Raw genomic sequence first — 25,428 nt, 5'->3', positions numbered from 1 at the left:
CGAAGCACACCACATCTCTCTACACCAGGAACAAAGACTTTGGGTATCATCAAAATACATTAATCTATCATGACTGTCGCAACAACCTCGTCAAGTCGTTGCATCGCCTGCATTGCCGCTTCTCTTACTCATACCTGAGACCGTGACCAAACTTGAACACCGGGTTCTCAGTATCAAACGGCACATCCTCCTTGGACGCCTCAACAGCCTCGTCACTCCTCGGCAAATCAAACGGCAGCATTCCCTCGGGACCACTGCCATCCTTGCCAAAGACTACATCAAGGAACGCATCTGGACTAGTACCAAAGTTCACCATGAGTGCCTGCGCCTGCTCAGCAATCTCAGGGAACGCACCGGGGCGGTCAAGGAAGACGTCGACAATGGTGGGCACGGCGGTGTAGATGGCTGCTTGGCGCGCCTTCTCGGTACTGTTGTATTCCAGGGAGCCGGAGTGGTAGTTCTTTTCGAAACCGCCGGGGCGGGGCTCGTAAGGCGCAGCCAGGCGAAGGAAGGCGTAGTCTGCTTCTTCGGGGGTAGCGACAACGGTCAAGTCGCGCTTCTCAAGATAAGTTGCGTTGATACCTTCGACGTAAAACTTTGCCTTTGACTTTTCGCAGTCGGAGGCCTTGAGGGGAAGGGTGTGGTCTTTGTTGGTGAGGAGGGTGATGGATTTCTTTTGGGCTTCGAAACCAGCGGCGACCCACTCTGGTTTTCCGACGTTGGCGACGGCTTCGTCGACATTGACGAAGGGGTTGTCGAAGAGGCCGAGGATGAACTTCTCGCGGAGGAGACGGCGGACTGACATGTCGATTCGCTCTTCGCTTATGATGCCCTTCTCCACCAGCTCGAGAACCAGGTCGGTTCGCTGCTCACCACCCATTTGGTCGGTGCCAGCGTTGAGAATCTTCTCTGCGCGCTCGAGTTCGGTCAGGTTCTCGGCACCCCAGGCACGAGCGGGCATGTCTTGTCCGGCGATGATGCCATCGGTGATGAGACCCCAGTCACTGACGACGATGCCGTCGAAACCGAGTTCGCCACGGAGAAGATCGGTGACGATACCCTTGTTCATTCCAGCAGCGACCTCTTCGTACTTGGTGCCCATGGGCCTCGAGTAGTACGGCATCATCTGCCTCGCGCCAGCTGCGATGGCCGCCTTGAAGGGAATAAGGTGCATTTCGAAATTGTTTCCGGGATATGTGGCGTTCTTGCCGTAGGTGAAATGGCTGTCTTCTCCGTCCTGGACGGGTCCACTTCCGGGAAAATGCTTGGAGACGGTGGTGACGGAGTCCTTTCCAAATTCACCAGGGCCGTGGAAGCCCTTGATGTAGGAAACGACAAGCTCAGCGGTCAATGTAGCGTTCTCGCCCATCGTGGTGGTGATCCTAGCCCACCTGGGTTCGGTTGCTACATCGATTTGAGGATGCAGCGCAGACCTGATACCGACAGCCTTGTACTCTTGTCGTGCGATATCCGCAAAGGTGTGTACGAGCTCAGCATCACGGATTGCTGCCAAGCCTAAGCTACCTGGCCACTGCGAGAACTTGATCGCCGCAATCTGACTACCAGTGGCATCAACGAAGGTGTGTCGAGGATCTGAGGAGAGTGTGATTGGGATACCGAGCCTGGAGTCCAAAGCCAGCTGCTGGAGACTGTTGTAATATTGTGCAGTTTGGCGTACATCGGTGATCGCACTGTTAAGGTTGAAATGTGTCATGTGCAACCCTTGGATTGCTGATGAACTAGAGTTCGTCACAGTTCCATTGGGACCTGGGAAGGTGATTTGCTGGAAGAGTTGTCCGGCCTTCTCTTCCATGTTCATGCGCTGAATGAGGTCCTCTACACGCTCATCCACTGATAGCGATGCATCCCGGTATGGTGCGGAGTCCATTTCTGTTGATCGTGATGTCATCCGTGGGTATGTTGAACGACTTGAAACCGGAGTGCGGATGGCTGTTGACATTGCTGTTGCAGCGAAGAACAGCGTTGTGAAGGTGTTCAGCTTGCGCTGACTGCGGTTGCGAGCGACCATCTTGCCGGATGTGCGAGTTTAGGCAAAAGGTGGAGGATGGATTCAGATGCTACTGGCCACTCGGTATACGGATGTGTACCAGGTATTTGTACTCCGGCTTCACACACCCCGTTACGATGCTCCGCCATCATGTGCGCCACATCCGAAGGAAAATGAAGTCTTGTGTCTGCTTGGGGAAACTTCGGATGGACCGTTGGCTTGGAACATGTGCTAACTACCAGCCTTCCTCTAGGCTTGGCACAGTCGAGATTGCCATAAGTTGGAGCCGACGATTGCCAAGACGATGCGTGTGGAGTGCAGTGTGGGGAAAACGTGGGTCGGGGTAAAGCCCCCGAAGCTACCACCCCATTCTCCGTCGAATGCTGGTCCGGCAGATTGATGATTGGATGCACGGCCACGCTACGAATACTAATGACATTTAACGAACGGTTTGACACACCCTTTCGAGCTGGTAGTCTTGTTGTCATGTGAGCAAGTGAAAAATTGCGCATGCTGGGTAATGACATGCAACTCCACATCCCGCTATGCTCACTGACTCGATGTCCACAATTCACAGTGCCGGCGGCATTTGAAAAACGTCCGATACGGGGGTGTGCCGCATGCCGGTCGAGAAATATTGATGTTTTTACGAGAGCAATCATGGATTCAGTATGTGTGCTCTTGATGAAAATAGGCTGGTCGAGGCAGGCGAAGTAGATGCAAGCAGTGCCTTCCTTGCCGTAGCTGAATCGTCGGTGAGAAATTCGATGTCGTCGCAATGTCTGGTGCACTGATCTCGTATCTCGGCCCAATTCCTTGAGCCGTGCTTCCGGTACAATGAGGGTACCAAGGCCACCCCCACCGTCTCCGCCATCGCAAGGCTAGTTTTGTTAGCACTGTAACTATACCAGCGTACCGCCATTCCATGGCGGAGGTACTCACTGCTTTCCGGTACACATCCGCACACCACTAGAGCGATTCTAGAACCAGGTGTCTACTCCTGCTAGCTCTTGTATGTCTTGACTCAAACGCTTTCCTGGCGTTCATTTCAACAGGTCAGGGAAGACCGATGCAGATTGTACGTCGTCATCTTACACACTGTCCCCTGCCGTGCGCTTTGGTAATTAAAGCTTGTCTTTATGCGGCTGAATGTTAGCTTGGAGTTCGGCGGTGGTGCAAACAGTCGGAACGTTTCTAGTGACGGTATAGGCTTTTGCTTACCTTGTCAGCTGCGCCGCAATCTTTCATCGTAAGGGACTAAAGACTTCCCGTCTCGCACAACAACATCGAGATTTTGATGATATGAGGCAGTCTGCCTCAGTACATGCACGCGCAAGTACCCACTACTTCGCAGCGTCTGCTCGACTCGCAAGCGTGAACAAATCACACCTCGCACGAATAACGCCTATGCAGCAGGAGCCAACAGCGCCAAAGCAACCCCATATGCCATATGCCGCGCGCGATGCCGATGAAATAGTAAAGCGCACTACGTCGGATCGGAAGCGCGTAGCCAGTCCATGCTGGAGAAGAAGTGCTAGGATAGCGCGAGTCCGATGGTCGGTCCAGGCTAAACGCTGCTTGGCAAATGCTTGGAAATTCGGGCCTGGCCCTCGAGACGATGGGCTGGGAGAAAAGAATACATGATGGAGTAGCTGACGAAGACAGAGAGATGATGGAGAAAGGAGTGGAGATGAAGAGATACGACAGGAATGAGAATGACGTGATCGCTGGCATGCTCTGTTGACCTGGCCGCACGCCGCGCCTTTTGCCAGCTAATTGCTTCTCGCCTTGTACCTTTGGCGAGGATCTTGATAAAGACGCCTGTTCTTGGGATGGAGGTGCGCTCTAAGTGTAACGACGCGACGTTGTCGAGAAGTCGTCATCTAGTGCTTACCGGTGTGCTGGTCCTGGGGCGTCATTGTGGGGTTAGCGAGCCATAGCAGGAAGGTGCGACGTAAAACAACAAAGACAATTCTGGTCGCGATAATCGCAATGGAGGCATTACTATAAGGGATGTATGTTAGTATTTTTATGTCAACAGGAAAAATTCGGCCAAATGTGAAGACATTTCGTGCAAGTCCAAGCTGTGGTAGATGCTGTCATCCAAGTAGCAGTAATAGCGCTCCGACAACCACTGTAGTAGAACCAACATCGCAAACCACGTGGGTTTTGTATCCATCATTACTAGTCTTGTTGTTCCGTGATATATCCGAACAGTTTCGCATCCCACTATGGGTCTGCAACTGACGTAACTCGTCCGTCGCGCACGCTACTCCGTGGTTTGATGCTCTCTGACACTGGGCCGTAAGGCTTTCCCTTCGCCGGCCCTGGAGCGCAGGTATCATACCCTACGTCGCTAGGTGATGATGGAATCTGTAGACGTTACAGCCTGTCTCTCTTTCAACCAAATCGTTTGCCATATCCTTTGACCACACCATCCAGTATAGTGCGCATCCTCTTGCACCCCTCAATACCCACCGCCAACATACTCTCTAGCCTCTCCATTCTGACCCTACTCTCCATGATACAAACAGCAACGTTATCGCTCTCTCCCAGTGTTCCGACCGTTAAGAATGGCAACTCTAATTCTTCCTGGTTGTTCAGATCTAACAACGGATCATCCGCACTCGCATTGTCTGCCGCGCTCGCACTTGCCGAACTTGCCGCCGTACAAGCCACAAGATAATCCGTCATTGGTATTCCAGCGTCGATAAGCGCCAGCGTACTCGCGTTGATACACGCCGCTAACAAACTGCCGTCCTGGCTGATGATGTGCACATTCAACGTGATTGTCGAATGCGGGTAAAGGTGCAATAACAGCACACCCCCAAAGGCCTCCCTCAGACAATGCTCCATCTCGCTTGTCCTTTTGTCACTCTTCCTCTTCCTGCGCTCTACACCAGAGAAGCCAGCAAAATTGATCTCGACTTCCACTTTGGCGAGCTTGTCGGCGCCGCCTCGTTGCCCGCTTTGCTTGCCTTCTGCGGGGCCTGTCACGGATACAAGGATCTTGGTGTTGCCCATCTCTAGGTACGAGGAGCCATCAGCGGCGGCTTGCGTGGAGATTTGCGCGTGGATGCGGCGGAGTTCGTTCCAGCGGCGGCCGTCGAGGCGGAGGAGCGCGAGGGAGTAGGTGCTGGTGTCTAGCGGCATTTTGGCGATGTCGCAGAATGTGGGAGGTACTAATTGTCACGCAACACTAGGTTCGGCTTTAAATTTGGTTTTGGATGTTTGTAAGCGTGCAATTGCGCGCGATGATGTAGACGTCAAGGCTCGAGCTCCAGATTTTGGCTGGAAGTTCTTGCAGGGATGCTCTGTTAGTCCCGCCCCGCTTTCACGTGAGAGCGCGTTAGCGCGTTTGCGCAGCTTGGTGGCGCCTTCTGACTTCCCTTTCACTCCCGCCTCACGTGCATCTTTCCATGGCAATCGCCGTGGGCCGTGACTGTGCATAAGGATGTGATACAATTTCGGTCAAGCGTTGCTGCCAGTGACTAGCTCAACAACTCCTGGTCGCCTCATCCATCATGCCATCTCGCGATAAGTCCCAGCATCACGAAAGAGCGATCAAAGCCTTTGGCGAGAGCGGGGAGGACGAGGATGACGGTCTTGACATAATCGAAACATCGCGCAAAGGTCTAGACCTCTCGCAGTATATTGACGGTCAGTCGATGCCTTGCACACCTTTGACAAGATGCTGATATCTGATAGTCCTCACACAAAGCCAGACTCAGTCGCAGAGGGTAGCTGAAGAATCAACAGACGACGAACAGGACGCGCGAAAGCCGGTGTTGTCACGAAATAGAAAGACATCTACTTCCGGTACTGACGATGCTGATTCAGAAGCTGATTTGTTGGCTGATGAATTCGACACTGGTGCTGCCTACAAGCAGTACAAGGGCCGCAGAACTCACAACCGTAAGCGCGTCGCTGCCGAAACCAACAGGATTCGTGCTGCAAAGAAGAGCAAAGCATCGGCTGCATCGAGTATCGTCGGTCGAAAAGCTCAGCCTAAGAAAGACACGGGATATGGTCCGACGGGATTCACTACCGACTCTTTGGGGGATGAGGCAGGTCCTACACCTACTTTCCTGGACGACCCAATCCCCGACTATATCATCTCGCGACAGCGGTCACTAAAGAAGTTGCATGAAGCTGGCCTGCGGTATCCTCCTAGCTATCGAAAGGTTGACTGGTCCGATATTGCCGACACCGAAGAGAAGCCATTGCTTCACAAGGACATCCTGCCGCAACGAGAGAAAAAGGACATCGAACTTCGCCAGTCACATGGTACCATACCCGGGCCCATCGCTCAATGGCTGCGCGACTACCAAGTTGAAGGCGTCCAGTTCCTTCATGACAAGTTCGTCAAGCAGACAGGTGCCATACTTGGCGACGACATGGGCTTGGGCAAGACCATCCAAGTCATCGCATTTCTAACAGCAGCGTTCGGTAAAACGGGCACTGAGCGCGATGCAGCCTGCATGCGGAAGATTCGTCGCTTACCCAAAGAACCATGGTATCCGCGAGTGCTCATCGTGTGTCCAGGTACACTTATGCAAAATTGGGAAGACGAGCTATCAAAATGGGGTTGGTGGAACGTCTCCCGATACCACGGCTCCAGTATAGCCGACCGAAAGGGCGTTCTCGGTGCCGCAGCGAAGGGGTCGCTCGAAATCATGATCACGACGTATACGACATACCGCAATCACGAGAGCGAGATTAACATGATTGACTGGGACTGCGTTATCGCTGACGAGTGCCATCAAGTCAAAAGTAAGAATGCTGAGATTACCAAGGCGATGAATAAGATCAATGCGTTGTGTCGTATTGGTCTAACAGGCACGGCTATTCAGAACAAATACGAAGAAATTTGGAACCTCCTCAACTGGGCACGACCTGGTGCATATGGCTCAGCACAAGAGTGGAAACAGAAGATCAGCCTGCCGTTGAAGTTAGGCCAGGCTCACGATGCTACCAACGCTCAGCTGGCCGACTCGCGAAGCAAGGCCCAAGACCTCGTTCATAACATCCTACCTAGTGTCTTTCTTCGGCGTATGAAGACGCTTATTGCTGATCAATTACCGAAGAAGAGTGATCGCATCATCTTCTGCCAGCTCACCGAGACCCAGGCTGATGCTTACCGAACATTTCTCGAGAGCGACAGGTGTGAGATGATACGCAATGCACGAGAAGAATGCGACTGCGGATCTAAGAAAGGTAGAGGATATTGCTGTCATGTCGAATTTGAAGGTGAGAAGTGGTCAAATTACATCTTCCCTGCCATGATCACATTCCAGAAACTTGCGAACCACCTCGGTTTGATAGTACCAATGTCGAGCGAAAACCAAGAAAAGCAAGCTAAAGATCTCCAAACACTGGAGATAGCTTGTCCTGACACGTACAAGAAACTCTACGCGATCCGCGACAACATCTTGAGACAATCCCAGCGAGAGTTTTGTGGAAAGTGGAAGGTGTTGCGGCGACTGCTCGACTTCTGGTACTCAAATGGCGATAAAGTCCTCATCTTCTCACACTCGGTTCGCCTATTGAGACTACTCAGGGGTCTTTTCGATGTCGATGGTACAAAGTACAACTTTTCATACCTTGACGGCAGCATGAAGTACGAAGATCGCTCTCAGGCAGTCGCAGATTTCAACACAGACCCCAATCAATTCGTCTTTCTAATCAGCACCAAGGCGGGAGGCGTTGGTCTGAACATCACCTCTGCCAACAAGGTCGTTGTAATGGATCCACACTGGAACCCAGCATATGACCTCCAAGCCCAAGATCGCGCCTACCGTATCGGCCAAACACGCAATGTCGAGGTCTTTCGCCTAATCTCAAGCGGCACGATCGAAGAAGTAGTCTATGCCCGTCAGATTTACAAGCAACAACAAGCCAACATCGGCTACAACGCCTCTGAAGAGCGCCGCTACTTCAAAGGCGTAATGGACCAGTCCACCAAGAAAGGCGAGCTGTTCGGCCTAGAAAACCTCTTCACATTTGAAGAACATAGTGTACTTCTCCGGGACATCATGCATAAGACCAACGTCGCAGAATCAAAAGCCGGTGTCAATGCCTACGACTTCCACGTCGATGAGTCGCAATTTGACAGCGAAGACGAGGACATTCTGAGCAATAAGAATCTGGGCCTCGATGACGACGCTAACATCGCCGGTATCAAGAGGTTTGCTGACTCATTCTTGGCAAGTGCCAGTGCCAGGGGAAAGAAGGTTGTGAAAAGGAATGGGCCGGATCCGATCAACGCAATCTTAGCGAAAGCTGGTGTCCAGTACACACATGAAAATTCCGAGGTTATTGGTCGCAGCGAGATGGAAGCGAGGCTGGGCAAACGCGCACAGGAACTGCGTAACGATGTTGATCTGGGTAATGAACGCGTGTTCCAGGGCACGCAGTCGCAATCTCAATCACAACCGCAACACCACTCTAGCCCTCTCGATGACTCCAACGATCTTGACGATTCCGAGGCCGATGACGACGAAGACGTTCATATCACGGGTAGTGCGACGAAAGGAGAATTCAAGATCAACTACAGGTACAGACCTAATGAGCAGGTAAGAAAGAGGCAATTTTGCAGTATGGCGGAGAGTATGGGGTTTGATGACCCAGCAGAGTTTGCGCTACTGGTTGAGAGTAGTAGCCAGGAAGAGAGGAGGAAGATGTTGGAGAGGTTTTATCGCGGAAGGAGGAGGCAAATCATGGGGGACTTGAGTACGTCGAGTTGATGTTCAGATCTAGATGAGGCAAGTGCTAGATGATGTCGGCAGTGTTGAACAAGAACGCCACGTGTGGCCATCTGTCGATGCCGAGTTGACAATGATAGTGCCATGCTTTGGTCAACCCCCACGAGGGTGTCTTGGCCCATTTATGCTACGTCGCGGATGTGTGGGTGGCTCACGAGTGCTCCGGGGAGATTGTCCATAGAGAACATGATGTGGAAGTGTATGCCTAAAGTTGGATGTACGATACTTGTAGAAGATGAGAGACTTTGTCAATATATTTCAAAGGTGCAAAGAAAGCTAAGCCCAACGAAGCTAACATCGTTGCACAAAGGGTGCAGGAGAAGCGAAGCTAGACCGTGAAAGCGTTTGCTCACTGTCCCCATGCGATAACAGCTTACGAGGGAAAAAACAGAATAACTCTTCGGGTGATGGAGAAGACGGAACATGACTAGAGATGACGGAATATGACCAAGACCGCTAATAGGAAGCAAAAGAGATCTAACCAATCCAAATACACATCGCTAAATACACACCGAACAAAAAGCCTGGTATCTTCCTTAGATGCGAAAACCCGTGCCAAGATCGACACATATCCAAGCCCCAATGCTTCCCATCCCCAAGTTGTTCTTCCGACATAGACCGTTTACATCGTATCCATACAACATCATCGTCCCAAATCGTCTTCCCTAAAACATCTTCTTCATCACCGTCTAACCGTATGCGCATAAATATGTGAATGGGCTGAAACAAGATTCGCGTTCATCATCACCATCATCATCGTCTAACAATCCCCCTCCCATCCCTCCACCGCCCATCACTAACCGTCACAAACTTGACATTTCTTCCCCTACTCTTCACACTCTCCACACCCCCAGCTTCAACCCATCTACCCAAGTTTTTGCACTGACTAACATCAAAGCGTTCAAGATCGCGACATCCCTCCACGACAGCTTCCACACCGGTTCCTGTAACGCGAACACAGCCTCGCACACTAAGATTGCGCAACTCGAGAAGGTGTAATGAAATACAACGAAGCGACGTATCGGAGACGGCCGAGCCGCAAAAAGCGAGGTTGAGGTGCGTGAGGGAGGGTAGACCGAGGGCGAGGACTTCGGTTGCGGTATCGGAGAGGGCGCAGCAGAATGACTTTATCATCCTCCGTTAGCAAAAATACACACACGCACACACATTCAATCTGTTTTAGATGTATATAGGATGATTCGACGACTTACCAGATCCAGTTCCTTGAGCCCCTTTGCCGCATTCGTAAGATATACAATCGCATTGTCAGTCAGATAGGTGCAATCCGCCAGAACGAGCTTGGTTAACCGTGGAAACGGGTACACGCTCCAGTGCTGAAAACCAACGTCTGTGATGGTCGTGCAGCGCGTCAAGTCGATGCTTTCGATGCGATTGGCGGCGTGGACGGCAATGTGCGCCATGCTTCTATCGGTGATGTGTTTGCAGTAGCTCAACGTCAACCTCCTCAACTTCGGGCAGCCGACAACGGTACCAGGGGGTAGCGGTTGCGGGGCAGGTTGGTTTCCCTTTCCTTTCCGGCCGTTGATCTGAGCTTGGTGTTGCGCGTGCGCCATTGCCATCTGCGGTGGCATTTCAGGAACCACCCAGCCGATTACACGAGCAAGCAGGTTATCGCCTACTTTTCTGCAGTTGCTGAGGTCGACTTCCTCGAGGCCTTTGGCTTTCTGCACCATTTCTAGGACGGCCGGGCCGGTGATGTCCCATACACTCTTCATGCGCCAGATCCTGACGCTAGGGCCGCATGTTTTGGCGAGCTCAGCGAAGCCTTCGTCAGTTACGTGGAAGCAGTTGCTGATGTTGATGTATCGAGGACGGCTGCCTACGAAGGGGCATATTACATCTACTAGCGCTCGGTCCGTGACTTTGCGGTTATACTTGGTGAGGTCAAGGTCGTGAAGTATGTCCGGTGATTCGGATATTAGCTTGTTCCAATGCGAGGAGATTGCGCGCAACTTCATGAGCTGGTGAATGTCCAGATTTGCGAGAACTTTGATAAGCACCGGATCAGGCAATCTGCCTCTCCCATATATGCTTGGTCTGTTGACAAGCCGAGGGCGCTTGAAGTCAAAGGGCATTTCTGGCGGTGTGGAGGCATGCTTCGCTATCGTGAAAGATGGCGACGGGGAGAGGGGGGATCCACCAGGCGATGGGGATTTGGGAAAGTCGGTCTTGGCTGGGCTGGATGGCGAGTCGGGCATTGATCCTGGAGGTGGTGGGGCGAGCGACCCTCTCCTGGATCTCGACCTGACATTGTCGAGGTCGACGTTGAGAAAAGGATCAGGATCGAACGGCTCCATCATCTTCTCGTCTCTCCGGGTGGGTGTCACCGGGTTATCGATATCGATTGTGTCATTGAAGGTGACGGTCGGCACGCTCTTCTTGCGTCGTGGTGTTCGTGGTATTATGTGGTCTGCTATTGCCAGGTCGTGGATGTTGGGTGTGCTATTTGCATCGAGCATCTGTACATCATCGTCCTTGGCAATCTGTAACCGCTCTTTGGCAACATTCTCAACTTGCCGACGTACGTCAGGAGTACACTTGTCCCACAGCTGGTTCAACGTGTCGCCACTGATCATCAAACACTCAACGGCCGACACGGAGCGGACCGTAGCCGTGCGGCGTGGCGCAAGCGAGAGACTGACGACTTCGCCAAAGTATTGCCCAGGCTTCAATCGGGCCTTTACCTCCTGAAAATGTTGCTCGCCCGCTGCGATGGATTTCCTACGCCCGGCGTTTGGCGAGGTGTAGCCGTTCTGTTCTGGCATGTTCATGTTGATGACTTCAACCTCGCCCTTGACGATGAAGAAGACATCACGTCCTTGTGTGCCCTGTCGGATTATGTCGGTGAAGGGGTCGAAAGAGCAGGGTTGGGCGCGCATGCCAATGAAGTGCAGGATGTCATCAGGCAGCTCGGAGAAGAGAGGCAGTTCCTTGAGCAGTGGTCTCACGTGTATGCTGCCACTTCCAAAGGCACTATGGGCTATGGCTTCAGCGAGACCCGGGCTAGGAGACTTCCTCTTCTTAAAGGCATTGACCTCGCCCTCGCGCAGAGTGCCACTCTCTGCCATGACTACGTCGCCGTCTTCGCGATCGCGCTTGCCCGTTATCTGGCGCATGGGCATGGCGGGCCGTTTGGCTCCCATCTCCGACTTCTTGCGCTGCAAGATGGCCAGTCGCTCCTGTGCCTCGTGCATGATGGCGACCTCGACCTCGGGAAACGCCGGCAGCTCCTTCATGAGATCTTCCTTATTCAGGCGGACGACAAGGGAGCGCATGTTGGCGATGATGGTGGCGGTGCGGGGAATGTCCATGAGGATGCCGATCTCGCCAAAGAAAGCACCGGGCTTCAGCTCTGCATATGTGCTCTCTTGGTCCCGCGAGGTCACGCGCACAGCACCGCGGACCAGCCAGTACATGGCCTTGCCCGTCTCGCCTTCGGTGAGAATGGTGTCATGAGGCTGGTACAGCTGGGGCTTGAGATGCAGGCCGACCTGTGTGAGGAACGAGTCCGGGGCGGCTTGGAACAGCGGGAAGGAGCGCAGGCGGTCGAGCAGGTCTAGCGGGAGACCCTGGATAGTCGAGGCGGCCAGCGGAGAGGGTCGTATGGGGCGGGCGGGATTGGAGTCGCTGTCGTATGCGCGCACCATGGCAAAGGGATCAGGCACTGGCACGCCGCCATGAGCCCTCACGGGGCCTCCTCCAGGCCTGTATCTGCGCATCGTCTTCTTGCGGTGCGGCGGCAGCGGCGACACCAGAGGCAAACGTCGCGGAGCGAGGGGCAGGTGGCAGACGGTTGGGCAAGGAGCTCGTGCGTGGTGGGGAAGGGGCGGTGGTGTGGTGGTCGGGCAGTCACCAGCTCATGGTGGTGCGTGTGTATGCGCGGTGCAGCTCTTCGAGTGTGTAGTTGTGCTGCTCGACGATTGCTCGGCGAAGGAGCGGGATGCAGACGAAGCGCGGCTTGGGGTAGCACAAGGACTGAGCAATGGTGCAGCTGAGCGGGCAGAGAGCTATGGACAAGGGAGCTCGGGAACCTGCAGTGGGTCCTGGCGCGCTGGCTTCTGTGTAGTGTATAATTTCTTGTGACTGAAGCGTGGTGCTCGGAGAGATGATGGATAGACTGCGGGACGAGGCTTGGTCCCGCAACCAGGTGGATCGGTCTAACCTTCTACTACACTTCTCGAAACAGCACGGACAGCCCTAGCTAACACACCGAGTTGAACCTTGCCTCTGCTCCTCGACAGTCACTTGCTCCATGTTGAACACTTCCACGTCCTCACCGCATCCAAGTGTTCAAAACATGTCCACACCCTCTAGAAGTCTTCTAGAATTTCTTTCCCGGCAAAAAGCATAGACATGTGCCTCGTGTATCGGCTATTATTACGAACGACAGCCCACCACCGCACCGACAATCTACCCCTGGCGCCTCCTGTGAACTCCCACCGTCGCGTGGCCCCTCCCCTTCGCATCAGATCATGTCGCAGACAAGGCACGCCCGTCGTACGTCATTCCCGCAACAAACAATTACACCTCCTGCATGTCATCCATTTTTCCCTTGGAAATTACAAAATCCTACAAAGGTATCGTGTCCCAGGTTGCGCCATCATCACTTCATGCCCGAGCCCGGAAATTTCCACCCAAACAAATATGTCGCGCAAGCCGCACACCAGTCCCAAAAAGCTCTGCTTAGTCCCACGTAAGCTGTCAGCCTGGCTCCACCGCCATGAAGCATGATTAGTATCTCCTCCGATCATCGCCCTCATATCTGTCATTGTAGTCGTATCTGCTCCTTCTGTCATCGCTCCTTCTGTCATCACGCTCATATCTATCGTCTCTCCTGCGATCACTTCGGCGCTTGCTGTCATCTGAGTCGTCGTCCCAATCCCCGTTTCTCTGCTGTTCCTTCTTCCTTTTCCGGTCGTCCCAATGGCCCGCCGCTTCTTTTGCACCAACGCCGCCTATAATGGCTCCGGCAATCGTTGCAACGGTATCGTACTTTTTTCCTTTAGTTGCTCGGTTGCCGGCAAAGCCGCCTACCAAAGCACCGCCGACCGTCGCCAACAGCCGGCTCTTCATGTCGGTTGAGCTATCCCTTTCGCGCGAGTTCGACCGACGACGTCGTGATTTTGATCGGCCCTGTCGCTGGGAGCGTGGCGGAGACCATGATGAGCCTCTTCGTTGGGGTGCTGGCCGCACGCCGCCACCTCCGTAAAGACTTTGTTGACCGTACTCAGACTGGGCTTGTTGCTCATATGGCTGTTACACGTTAGCTTGGAATGTGCATGTCGTTGGACTAGGCGCACTGCTACCTGCATGCCGCGTGTATCACCCGGTCCGTCGCGGCCGCGTGGGACTTTGAATCCTGGCCCTGGTGCAGTGTAGCCGTTCTGCTCGGGCTCACGATATCCGTCGTCTCGCCCATAGCGGTCCTGCCGGGAATCTGGCGCGTACATCTCTGGGTCGGAATTATAGCCGCTTGCGCTTTCCGGTGCAGTGGAGCGAGACGTGTACCCCTTGTCAGGGTGGTTTCCAGGCTGGTTTTCAGGATGATTTCGCGGCGGGTACGGCCCGTCTTGTGGTGCTTGACCGTGGGTCTTCTGTAGATACTCCCGCTGTCGTTGTTCCAATTTGCGCTTCTGCTTCGCTGTCCTCGGAATCGCTGGTAGACGGTCGTAGGTTTTGTCAAAATGCCTGTCGGCAAATCGGTCAAGACCCTCGAATCCGAGCTCCTGTTTATCAAGAATCGCAAATCAGCAAGACGCACGCTTGAAGGGGATTTCTGCAGGGCCACGCACCACCATCTCTTCTGCCATATTGACTAGACCCTTGCGGTTGGTCTTTCCGGGGGATCCGTGTCGGTGTTACTTCCGCGGACCGGTTATTCGGATAGCAAAAGTAACGAGTGTGCCTACCTAATGGCTCGCCCAGTTCTTTAACGTTGGATTCCATCTTGGCGGAGACCCCATGATGCCTGTTTTCATGGAATTTGGTATGACGTATGGTGGCGCTAACTAGAAAGAAGCTAGACACATGGCATAGCGTTGTCGCTCATCAGGAACGGCTGTCGGCACGCCGGGGTCTAGATGCGACCATTGCGCAGGGTAAGGCGTTCCCACAGCATTGGCGACGCACCCGTGGAGATCTCATTGGAAAGGTGTGACTGAGTTTACAGAAAAGGCTTTCCATAACTTGATCTTCCCCTGCTGCACTACCGCATGTTACACTGAAATGCACGTCGCTATAGCACATGCAGCCCGCGCTAGCTTCGCAGAGGAACTTGATCATCTCCAAGCGAAATTCACTTGCCAACTAATCCATCTCCCATCTCGTCTCTCACCTATTGATCAACACGTCTCAGCTATATCAACTTACGATGCTACCTCGAGTCGAAACGAAGGCGGTCGATATCGGGACCTTACTCCAATACACGTTCACTGACAAGCGCATCGCGGTCGAGGCTGTCCAAATGGCAGCTCCGCAAATTGCCTGTCTATACAACAACAACTTTGAGAGCCTTGACAACAACAAGAGATTGTCTGTCCTAGGTGATGCAGTTCTCGCCAAGGTACTCTGCAGCGCCTGGTTTGAAGCTCGCAGTTCGACTGGTAAGGAACACGCTCCCGTTGAGCGCTGCGGGGTACTGACGATCGTAGGGCGAATGCGTTCTCAAGCGCAATGGACGCAATTGCGTAACGAGACGCTGAGCAACGATGCGCTGGCTCGCCGAGGGTATCAGGCTGGTCTCGACAGATGCGTCATTGTGGCTGATAGCACGCCTGCCGTCTCCCCCAGAATGGTCGCGACGACACTTGAAGCTCTCATAGGCGCAGTCTACCAGGACGGCGGAGATGACGCTGTCCATCGCGTCATGCATTCACTCGATTCCTTCGACCATACACTCCTAACGGTAACGTCTCAACCCCCGCTCTTCCCACCCTGAGCAGTATAACTCTCTATTGACTGATGTGCAAACTTCTAGATCTCGGCCTAGCTGTCTCAGGACTCTCTCAAACGAGCCAACCCCAAATTCTCTCAACGAAAGGCTGGCGCTTGGTTTTACTTCTCACTGCGTTTTGATCTTCGTAAGAAGATTCGAACGCAAGGAAAAGACCATTACAGGGCGCCTCTTCTTCGCTTTGAAAATTTGGGGATGGCTCGATTAGTAGATTCCAGAGACAGCTGTGCCGCACCCGCTTGGATCTACGAGCCTGCGCTCCTGGAATTTAACGCGCCTTCATCAACGTGGCTCATCTGTGTGGTTCCTAATGCATGTTACAGAACGTTGATCCGTCATCAAGCATGTAGGTAGCAGTGTGGCAGCCTCATCACATTGGAACATGATTTGGTGGGATTGAATTAGGTGTAGGAGACGCTCAAGAACAACATTCAACATTTTGTGTCTTGGAAAGGTAGTGGTCTAGGAACTGGTGCATTCAACTGCTGCAGCAATGGATCTTCTCCCTCGTGTCACTGTCTCCTTGACTTCAATTCACACACTCATTCAGTAGTAAAAGTCGAATTTGAGAACAAATTGCACCTTCGCTTAGGCCATCGAAAACCTCTACGGTCTTGGTCTGTATCGTTTATGTGCGCCGCGAAACACACAGTAGATTGTGCTTGCGCGACCAATTAGCATTCTAGCTGCGCTGGTAGGAACGGATTAGCGCTATCGCCCGATAAGAGAGCTTGCTCTGCAGCACAGCCTAGGTATACCGCACCAGGGGAGCTAGTGATGCAGCTCGAGCCGAGCCTCCATGAAACCATCGTGCCTGCTGGTCACGGCTGCACTCGTCTTTCAACGCTTTTTCCTTGAAGCACTTGACACTAGGTATTATGAATTGCAAGACTACTTTTAGGCGCCTACGCTCGCCAGGTGGAATGACTAGCTCCGCCAGATATACACACAGGGCGGCCTTTCGGCCTACGTTGCCAGCGTTCTCGCTTGCGGACAAGACCGCAGTCATCACGGGTGGCGCCAGAGGCCTAGGATTAGCTATGAGCCGATCGCTTGTTCTAAGCGGTGCCAACCTCGCGATTGTCGACATTCACAGTTGGTCTTCTCCCGACCTTTGGAGCACTTGACCGCTATGTGCTGACCATCGTCACCCTGACTTGTAGAAGCGGAGGCTACTCAACGAGCCATGGAGATCACCCAAGAGTTCCGGCAATTGCACTCGGGAAAGCCGTAAGCAGTCCAAAGGTCTCCCCCCGCGTTTACGCATTTACGGTTTTCCACAGGATCCCAAAGATTACAACGCATTACGCTGACGTTGGGAAGAAATCCGAGGTCGATCAGTCAATTCGCGAGGTACTCAGCGCGCATGACGAAATTACGAACCTGGTTACCTGTGCCGGATATTGTCAGAACGTAGAAGCCATCAAGATGACGTCTGAAGAAATAAAGACAATGCTCGGCGTCAATCTGGAAGGCACATTCTACTGTGCCACTGAAATTGCTAGATACTTGATGGCGCGCAACAAGCCCGGGAACATGATCTTCATCGGCAGCATCAGCGGCAGCATCATCAATGTGCCGCAACCGCAGGCCATGTATAACTCGAGTAAAGCAGCAGTTCGGCATCTTGCGGCTAGTCTAGCCGTTGAATGGGCGAGCAAGGGCATTCGAGTGAACTGCTTGAGCCCCGGCTACATGATCACTGAGCAGGCCATGTGCGTATTCGTGCTGAAGTAAGAGACGATAGCTGACAGGGAGTAGGAAGGCGCAGATTCTTGTAGACAACCCAAGCCTAAAGGCCGAGTGGGAGTCCAAGATCCCGCAGGGCCGCATGGGCCCACCTGAAGAATTGATGGGTACGGTAGCATTTTTGGCATCAGATGCCTCTAGCTATATTACTGGACAAGAGATAAAGGTGGATGGAGGTTTCACTGTGTGTTAAGACTGATCTGTACCGGACTGGAAACAGGTTGATAGACTATTATATGTGTTTCGACGAGCGTGTAGCGAAAGGAAACGATTCATTCGAAACCGTGTTTCACACCGCATACCGCAGTGCCTCGTGTCCTCGCCGTAAACGTGAATGCTTCCAATAACAATAGAAATGTAGTGATAAGCATAATAAACGATGGTGTAGGGTTGAAGTTCACATTGATGAATCTAGAGCGGATATCTCCAACAATAGCCTTCTAACAACCTCTTACCAAAATGTCAGCTTATCCGCAACCCAATCTGTTATCGCAAAGAAGATATTATAGCGATGAAAAAAACTCCGGTTCTTTTTGCCAAAGATGTCTATTCAACGTGTTAGCTCATGTCTTCACCTCACTTTCTTTTCCCAAAAACTTACACATCGGAATTGTCAACGCACAAATGGCGACCTGCACACTTCCGACGACGACAAAAAGGTCTTTGATCCCCCCACCCCCACCTTGCCCACTCTTCCGTCCAGCATCAACAATCCAGTCGAAGCCTTTGAATGTCAAGGCGAAGGAGAATATGTTCTTGAATACGAGGAGGCACGTAAAAGCTTCAATGGATATGCCGCCTGTACACATCAGTATCTCAACACACGACACAATCTTGGAGACTTACGATGCGCATCCACAATGTATAGCGCGCTGGCAACAGCACCACAAACCATACCCATCACTACGAGCGCGAAGAAGAAATCAGGCCAGAACCACCCGTACTTCCCCGCATCTGCACTGGTCCAACCGAAGCCGTAGATACCAGCGCAACCTAGTATGAGTTGTGGGATCACGAGTACCATGCGAAACTCGGGCTCGTATACGCCGTTGTTAAGGCGCGTGAGTAGGTTGGCGGACCAGTCGCTAATCAGGCCGGTGAGGGCAAAGCCGAGGAGTGCACCGATGAAAGCACCTGTGTACCTTTACAAGGTTATAGAGTCAACATATGTACGTACAAGATAGGGACGGAGTGGATAAAATAACGGGAAGAAGGAGATGAGGGGGAGGCTTACATGTATCCTGTTTCCACCTCTCCAAACCAAAGCGGTGGGCCGAGCATAATCGCTGCAAGCACAACACCGATGAGAACCGTGAAGCCGATTAGAGTGCCTTGGATGAGACAAGCCCATAGGATACCCGGGTGCAGGAACAGTGAGAAAGGACGTAGAAGGAGGTGCAGATACCGCTCATCTGTTTTCCGTCCGTTGAACGGCTTGATACTTTCGAGGAAAGTAGCTTTGCGTGGCGGACCGCCCGTCGATTGCTGGTCTGGAGGATTTTCCGCTCCCTTTTCAGTCATATCCCCAGCTGCGTCGTGCTCAAGTGATGTGGTGTTTGGACCTTTGTTTCCTAGCATTTTCATTTCTTCTCCATCCAGAACGAGCAAGTTCCCCATGGTGTCGATGTCGAATTTCTCTTCCCTCCTGAACGCCGTTTCCGGGACGAAAAGGATCATCAAGGGTAGCATGACTCCTGCGAATATGGCGACAAAATAGAAGGTCCACTGGTACCCGATTCGATCTGCAATCACTCCTACCAAGACTGGGGTGAGAAACGCGCCTCCGAAGACGCAGAAGTTTGACAGCGCCATGCGAACTCCGCGCTCGTGGACATGATACATATCGCCAACGCTAGCTATAGGTCGAGGTGTAACGTTAGTACAGGCTTGAAATAGTGTTCAGAGATATCCCCGATTTGCGACAATGCTTGGAGTCGTCTCAGCGGAGCACCATACAGCTGTCGCTCCAATGACAGAGGAACCCGAACATCGTCTCAAGCAAACACGAAATAGGAAACACCAAACGTACCTACACAAGATATTAGCATCTACTCGACTCAAGGACGGAGCCCTCCATCCCTTTCCTTGAAACTCACCATTAACAAGCGCCTCAAATGGCGCTAAACCCACGCCTTGAAACACCCTCGCCCACAGAAATCCACCATAATAATTTCCTATCGCGCCGCCCCACACACAACTCACCACCACCAGCACGTTGCCTAGAAGGTACACATGTCGTTTTCCCCAGATACGCGCTGACGGCACGAAAAGAAAGCCCGCGACCCCGACACCCAGGAGGTGGTAGCCGGTCAATAGCGCCATGTCGGTTAAGTCGCGACCGAAGTAGATGGCGAGGGAGATAGTGTTGGCGGCGAGGATGGGGGAGAGGGTGCTTGCAATGACTGACAGGAGGGACAGAAGAAGGAGAATGGTGTCGCGGCGACGAAGAGACCAGTTCTGTGAGACGCATCAGTCAACCTTGTTGGACTTACCTAGGCCTCATCTCGAGACTGGGAGGTTCAAAGGGACGTACAAGCGGATCATTCGGATCATCACTCGGCTGCGGAACAAGCAGTATTTTCCCAGTTTTATCGTACTTCAAATCTGACCTTCCTGTCCTACTTCCTGCGTTTCTTTCTACTTCTCTCCGCTGCTCGCCTTCAAATACCTGCGCGGTCCCAGGGACCCGTTCGAGTGCATGGTCAGCGAGGATGCCGAGACCCATTGTCGCACGAGTTTACGAGCGCCTATATCAACTCAGCTTGATGGTGTGAGGTTTGAGCAGTTACATGATATGTATGCGAAAAAAAAAAAACAGTATTGGAAGAAAAAGGGAGGGAGGCTGACAGTGAGAGATGCCGGAGGTGTTGGAGGGTCAATAGATTCTGGGGTGTGGAGATCGCCCCCCATGGACCGCGGAATCTCAATATGCTTCGGTGGGAGGCAGCCAATGGCAGATAGTGGTGGCGGAGCGCCTTCCGACTAGAGGCCGACAAGGCTTCAGATGTTCAAGACTAAGCCGCACGGGCACCGGATTGGGCACATTATGCGCAAAGACATAGTCATCTTATGGATTATCTACGTCTTCAAGATTTGGGCATTCGCATTAAATGTGGATAAAGCTAGAGCTATCGAAACCATTTTCTTATGTGAGCATCATATGAACATGGGTATCAGGCTATCTCACGGGCAGGGAGGACAAGCGGCTCCTCCACTTCGATTGGGCTATTATGGATCGCAGCCATCGAGACTCGCAAGGTAATTAGAATTATGTCTGACGAGAGACCCCGAAAGAGGGAAGAGCTTGAAACGAAGCTCCTCGCAAGCTATCTTTGCGATTGATGGACCATTTTTGACATGGAGAGAGATGTTATACCCGTGGCAAGATTCAGCAAATGCTGCCTTCATAGTCATCAAGCGTGCTAGGAACGAACAAGTTTCAAAAAAGTAGGATTATACTAAGGACAAGCCAGGCCATGTCTTTCGTGTGACTAGTTGATTGTTGCGAGAAGAACCTCTCGAGGCGTGCCTCGTGAAGCGTTCTAGTCCTCGACGCGTCGGGTGCATGGCTGGAGTTACAGTTCAAGAAGCTGGGTGCTGGACAAGTGTCCAACAGCGTACAGGAATAACCGTTCTTCTCTACAAAGCAGCGAGCAATCCAACCATGGCGACTCCAAGACCGATTCCAGCACCTGCAGTCTGGTAGGGCGCTGCTCCGGTGCTGCCTGCCGCGGATGCTGAAGCGGTCATGGAAGTGCTTCCTGAGGCGGCACTTCCTGAGGCGGTCATGGAGGCACTTCCTGAAGAGGTCATAGAGGCACTTCCTGAAGAGGTCATAGAGGCACTTCCGGAAGAGGCCATAGAAGCGCTAGCGGAGTTGCCCGCAGAAGGCGTCGCGCTGCCAGACGGGCACGAGGGTTGCGTGTTAACATCAACGTTCTGGAGGTTGCACAGTTGGACGGCGAACTGAGTAGTTGCTGTGAAACTTGTTAGCTGGCACAGACTGCGGCATAGCAAGCGACATACATTGGATATCCGCCTGCGAGCATGTAGCAAACACGCAGCAAGATACATCGTTGATTACACTGCTACCGCAAATGCATGCAATGTCGGCAACACCACAGCTGCCTAGGTTGCCACCGAAGCATTGTTGCTGCGTCTTCTTTAGCTATCATCCAGTAGTAGTCATTGCCAATTACTTACAGCACATTGCGGGATCTGGTCAAGAAGACCTTGGGCCAGAGCTGTAGAGCTGAATGCAGCGACTGCGGCGATGATGGAGAAGCGCATATTGACAAACGTTTATTACACGGAAGCGGCTGTAGAATGAGAGTAACGAAAGAAATTTGTACTGGACTTCTGAGACAAGATGGAATGAGCGAGGGGGGGGCTCGGTTTTTGAAGTTATCCGCGGACTTGTGGCAGCACCCTGAGAGAGACCCAGACTTACAATGGCTGGCTGGATCATCTCTAGGTTCTAGTTGATTGGCTGCTCGTTCCACCATTCGACGTCCGGATTGGTAGGGCTGTCAACATTCAAGCCGATCTAGTGTGCACGTCCCCAAAGAGGGCCCGTGTCACCCCCAGATAGCAATTAAGTTGTCGATCGGCTTACTGGCTGACAAGTCTCCTGATTGGTAGTGGCGTACGCGAAAGCGGCGTGAAGAAACAACCCGCTACATGTTGTTTATAACCGAGAACGGTCCGTTTAAACACAAGTTAATAGCGCGTCGTCAAGTGTAAGACTATGCAACAAAGTGATGTTAGGGAACATGATCACTCGAGGACCGCAGGATGCGACAAAGTCTAGTCACCCTCGCAGAACAATGTGAAACCGCGTAGATCACCCCGCCACGTGTAACGCGAACTTTAAATGTCTACTTGTACTTTCCACTCCTTCTGCGCCACCAATATTTTATAGCATTCAATAAAGATGTACCGAACTGCACGCCGAGAACCTAGGCACTGCAAGGGCACCTGATTACCGGAAGCCCGCAAGTCAACACTTCGTGAGCTCAACGAGGGGGACAGAGCGCTCGCCGCAGAAGCTTCAATCGCCGACAGCCTCTCCTGCAAGAACTGCCTTCAATACTTCAGTCACGAATGCGTTAGCAAATGGACAACAACAAGAGCGACGCAGCACATTTAGAAGGTTGCCTAGGATCTCAACAGCAACAGCAAAACCATGAGCTCTTAATGCTAGCAAAACCGGCCTAGGCAAGGCTTGGAGGCCGAAGCTTTCGGAGAAATAGGAGATGGTCATAATTAAGATTGCGATTGAAGATCATAACCATCGCGAAAGGGAGAGCAAAACACACGGCAGACTGTGCTTGCGCTGTGAATTGGCATACCAGTTGCGCTGGTGAGAATGGATCGGTGGGGCGACCGTGCCATGCAAGAAACCAATGAAATTGCTTCGGACACCGGCGGCTGACATTTTTCGAACACCAGAGCCTTGCGTTTCACGCACGAACAATCTTACCGGCTGTTCGGTCGTCCGCACTTCTGATATCCCCACGCATCCCAGCGATGGGAGGTTTCGCGAAGAAAGCCTCGCAAGCAGGCAGTAAGGCAGTGTTGCGAAAGCAGTCCGCAAAGAGATGGCACCAACGCCTCGCTGCCTATGCAGCGTCAAGTCCCACTACAACCACGGCGCCACGCCGAGTGATACGGAACCATGGTACCCCAGACGACCCCAAGCGAGATAAGACCGAAGTCATCTAACCAGACCGTTCACCAGAGGACAAACCGACGACCGTTGCCCTACAAACCAGGCTTCCAGAAGACCCAAAGGTACAATCTCCGCTTTTACCGTCGATTTGTTCGCTTGGCCCACCCATACCCAAAGCGATCATCAACACTGCGACAAAGAATATGCTCAGTTCCGGTGGCAGAATTGACCTAAGCATTGCCGGCGTTAAGTCCGCTGTTGGCTGGGTTTTCAACAAGTCACCCTGCGCTACAGCATTGCAGGTGCAGGCAAAATACGGCATTACGCTCGCTTTTGGCGCCTTCGACCATGTTGTAGAACACAACGAACTGTTTGAACAAATGGGTGATTACATTCTCAATATGGCATTATTCAAGAAGTGACTCCTGGTTCGAAAGAGCACATAGATGCATGAAGCGATCTTGCGTGTTCTGTACTGACTAGTATGAACAGTTCAGGGTAGTCTTTCGTACCTACAGGCGGATATGGTGGTGTTATCATTCTATCCTTGCGAAGGAAGGCTTCCCGCCTGGCCTGGTTAATGAAATCCCAACGGTTGACGGCCTCATCAAGCGCACGGAAATGATCAGTGGTTATGTTTTCAAGAACAAGCTGTTATGTGCAGAAGCCTTGCAGACAAAGCCACCCGATGTCCTCTTTCGCGTCGCGGGTGCTGTCCATCGCGTCGATAAGAACCAGGCTCTCTCGTTAGTCGGAGACGCTGCCCTGTACGCAGTATTGGCCAAGATGTTTTACCAGGCGCGTGACAACCGCGGTAAGCTCACACTGTATCTTCCAACCTGTCTCAATACTGATGATCGTAGGCAAGCGTCACACCCTTTTGTCTTGGGATAAGATGAAGCCTGATTTGTTCAGCAATATGAAACTCGCTGATCGTGGCTTCAGCCTCGGGCTGGATCGAGTCATAATCACTAGTCGCGCAGGACGGGCCGGGGTGTCTCCAAACACGGTGGCAGATGTGCTCGAGGCCATTATTGGAGCTATCTACATGGACGCCGAAAATAATTCAAGTGAGGCTGTTGCCCACGCACTTCAGCACATGGGGTTCTTGGACCACCCCTTATTCGCTGGGACATCCGTTGTCCAGCCCATCCTACCATCCTTGCCTGATTCTTCTCGATATTTGTTTCGTAAGATTGGAAAGACTGTGTCAGAGAAGACGAGCAAGCCCAGAGGCTCTCTGGATAGTTCCAAGGATAAGGATAAACTTGAATCTTCCCGTAGGAAAGTTTTAGAAAATACACTGAAAAGACCAGATAATATATATGATCAAAGCGAAGGGTCAAGGAGAGCTATTCGAGATGAGCTACGTGGAGGAAGCCAGCCACAACAGACTCAGCAAACACTACAAAGTCGTTCAAGCCATGAGCATGTGGGCAGGGAGACGTACCGCAATGCCGGCATTGGGAACATCGTCACAGTCACAACGACCACGACCACGACCACGACAACAACCACTACGACCCGCCCACGCGGTTCTACCACCGTGGAGCAGCCTCCGCGAAAAGGCACTCAAAAGCTCCATTGAGAGCTAATCGAATCACTCGCTTTCATCTTCCATTACCATCTAAAACCCGGATGTCTTTAATATACATCGAAAGCGCCATCTGTTTCGACGAGAGTTCAAAAGAGCTCTATCGCCACTTCTCGCGAACCATGCCGGTGTTCTTTTTGCCGCTTATCCTTAGATCTCCAAGCTTATTAGTTGGTTATGGCCGTACTTCCCTGTGCTACATCACACACCCTAGGGTTGCACCATGGGAGAGGCTTTTGTTCTGATGTCATGATGTGCATATTGGATGCTTACGTCCATCACACTTAGTTTACACAAATCATCTTTTACCCCAATATTGTTGTTCTCTGCATCATTGCCATCGGGTTCTTTGCGTGTGCCATATCTCTAGATGTTGAGTACCTTTGCATGTATGTTTTGTATGTATATCGAAGCTACACACTAACATGAGGATACCATCAAGAGAAGGTATTTGGGTCTAATATCGATGTCTCTCAATAGTGAAAAGGGTTCTGATGCGTTGCAAAACATATGGTTGACTCCTGATCAGTAGATCAACACGGTATCATGGAAATAAGCTTATGGAGTGAACAGCAACAGCAGCATGACTTTGCGGCCGTGTTCGCCATCGGTGCGACATGGGTGCTCCGTCTCTCTTGCATTCACCTCAACGGAGCGCCAATTCGTCAA

The 25,428-nt window shown here is 52.3% G+C and overlaps 10 protein-coding genes across 10 annotated transcripts; 4 read left to right on the top strand and 6 right to left on the bottom strand.

Moving 5' to 3' along the window:
• Nucleotides 1-124: 124 nt before the first annotated feature.
• Nucleotides 125-2,029, bottom strand: AA0111_g8216 (putative beta-glucosidase C; the record flags this gene model as incomplete). The annotated part of the gene is made up of 1 exon (XM_028654639.1): nucleotides 125-2,029. The coding sequence occupies one exon, from the start codon at nucleotides 2,027-2,029 to the stop codon at nucleotides 125-127; it is 1,905 nt and encodes a 634-aa protein (XP_028504081.1).
• A 2,379-nt stretch (nucleotides 2,030-4,408) lies between these two features.
• AA0111_g8215 (hypothetical protein) lies at nucleotides 4,409-5,161 on the bottom strand (the record flags this gene model as incomplete). The annotated part of the gene is made up of 1 exon (XM_028654638.1): nucleotides 4,409-5,161. The coding sequence occupies one exon, from the start codon at nucleotides 5,159-5,161 to the stop codon at nucleotides 4,409-4,411; it is 753 nt and encodes a 250-aa protein (XP_028504082.1).
• A 371-nt stretch (nucleotides 5,162-5,532) lies between these two features.
• AA0111_g8214 (DNA excision repair protein ERCC-6-like 2) lies at nucleotides 5,533-8,754 on the top strand (the record flags this gene model as incomplete). Its single annotated transcript, XM_028654637.1, has 2 exons — nucleotides 5,533-5,668; nucleotides 5,717-8,754. 2 exons carry the CDS (start codon nucleotides 5,533-5,535, stop codon nucleotides 8,752-8,754), a joined length of 3,174 nt encoding a protein of 1,057 aa, XP_028504083.1.
• A 1,187-nt stretch (nucleotides 8,755-9,941) lies between these two features.
• Nucleotides 9,942-12,512, bottom strand: AA0111_g8213 (hypothetical protein; the record flags this gene model as incomplete). Its single annotated transcript, XM_028654636.1, has 1 exon — nucleotides 9,942-12,512. One exon carries the CDS (start codon nucleotides 12,510-12,512, stop codon nucleotides 9,942-9,944), a length of 2,571 nt encoding a protein of 856 aa, XP_028504084.1.
• A 1,012-nt stretch (nucleotides 12,513-13,524) lies between these two features.
• On the bottom strand, nucleotides 13,525-14,603 carry AA0111_g8212 (hypothetical protein; the record flags this gene model as incomplete). The annotated part of the gene is made up of 3 exons (XM_028654635.1): nucleotides 13,525-14,046; nucleotides 14,094-14,519; nucleotides 14,586-14,603. 3 exons carry the CDS (start codon nucleotides 14,601-14,603, stop codon nucleotides 13,525-13,527), a joined length of 966 nt encoding a protein of 321 aa, XP_028504085.1.
• A 560-nt stretch (nucleotides 14,604-15,163) lies between these two features.
• AA0111_g8211 (hypothetical protein) lies at nucleotides 15,164-15,730 on the top strand (the record flags this gene model as incomplete). The annotated part of the gene is made up of 2 exons (XM_028654634.1): nucleotides 15,164-15,395; nucleotides 15,444-15,730. The coding sequence occupies 2 exons, from the start codon at nucleotides 15,164-15,166 to the stop codon at nucleotides 15,728-15,730; spliced, it is 519 nt and encodes a 172-aa protein (XP_028504086.1).
• Nucleotides 15,731-16,931: 1,201 nt separating this feature from the next.
• Nucleotides 16,932-17,687, top strand: AA0111_g8210 (hypothetical protein; the record flags this gene model as incomplete). Its single annotated transcript, XM_028654633.1, has 3 exons — nucleotides 16,932-16,975; nucleotides 17,029-17,460; nucleotides 17,507-17,687. The coding sequence occupies 3 exons, from the start codon at nucleotides 16,932-16,934 to the stop codon at nucleotides 17,685-17,687; spliced, it is 657 nt and encodes a 218-aa protein (XP_028504087.1).
• Nucleotides 17,688-17,945: 258 nt separating this feature from the next.
• On the bottom strand, nucleotides 17,946-20,219 carry AA0111_g8209 (hypothetical protein; the record flags this gene model as incomplete). The annotated part of the gene is made up of 6 exons (XM_028654631.1): nucleotides 17,946-18,040; nucleotides 18,096-18,293; nucleotides 18,341-18,636; nucleotides 18,729-19,350; nucleotides 19,591-19,951; nucleotides 20,028-20,219. 6 exons carry the CDS (start codon nucleotides 20,217-20,219, stop codon nucleotides 17,946-17,948), a joined length of 1,764 nt encoding a protein of 587 aa, XP_028504194.1.
• A 914-nt stretch (nucleotides 20,220-21,133) lies between these two features.
• Nucleotides 21,134-21,784, bottom strand: AA0111_g8208 (hypothetical protein; the record flags this gene model as incomplete). Its single annotated transcript, XM_028654630.1, has 3 exons — nucleotides 21,134-21,471; nucleotides 21,521-21,647; nucleotides 21,698-21,784. 3 exons carry the CDS (start codon nucleotides 21,782-21,784, stop codon nucleotides 21,134-21,136), a joined length of 552 nt encoding a protein of 183 aa, XP_028504193.1.
• Nucleotides 21,785-23,786: 2,002 nt separating this feature from the next.
• AA0111_g8207 (hypothetical protein) lies at nucleotides 23,787-24,753 on the top strand (the record flags this gene model as incomplete). The annotated part of the gene is made up of 2 exons (XM_028654629.1): nucleotides 23,787-23,979; nucleotides 24,029-24,753. The coding sequence occupies 2 exons, from the start codon at nucleotides 23,787-23,789 to the stop codon at nucleotides 24,751-24,753; spliced, it is 918 nt and encodes a 305-aa protein (XP_028504202.1).
• Nucleotides 24,754-25,428: the final 675 nt, after the last annotated feature.

Source organism: Alternaria arborescens (assembly GCF_004154835.1).
Source record: "Alternaria arborescens strain FERA 675 chromosome Unknown contig_20, whole genome shotgun sequence".
Lineage (NCBI taxonomy): Eukaryota > Fungi > Ascomycota > Dothideomycetes > Pleosporales > Pleosporaceae > Alternaria > Alternaria arborescens.
This window is presented reverse-complemented; position numbering and strand designations above follow the sequence as displayed.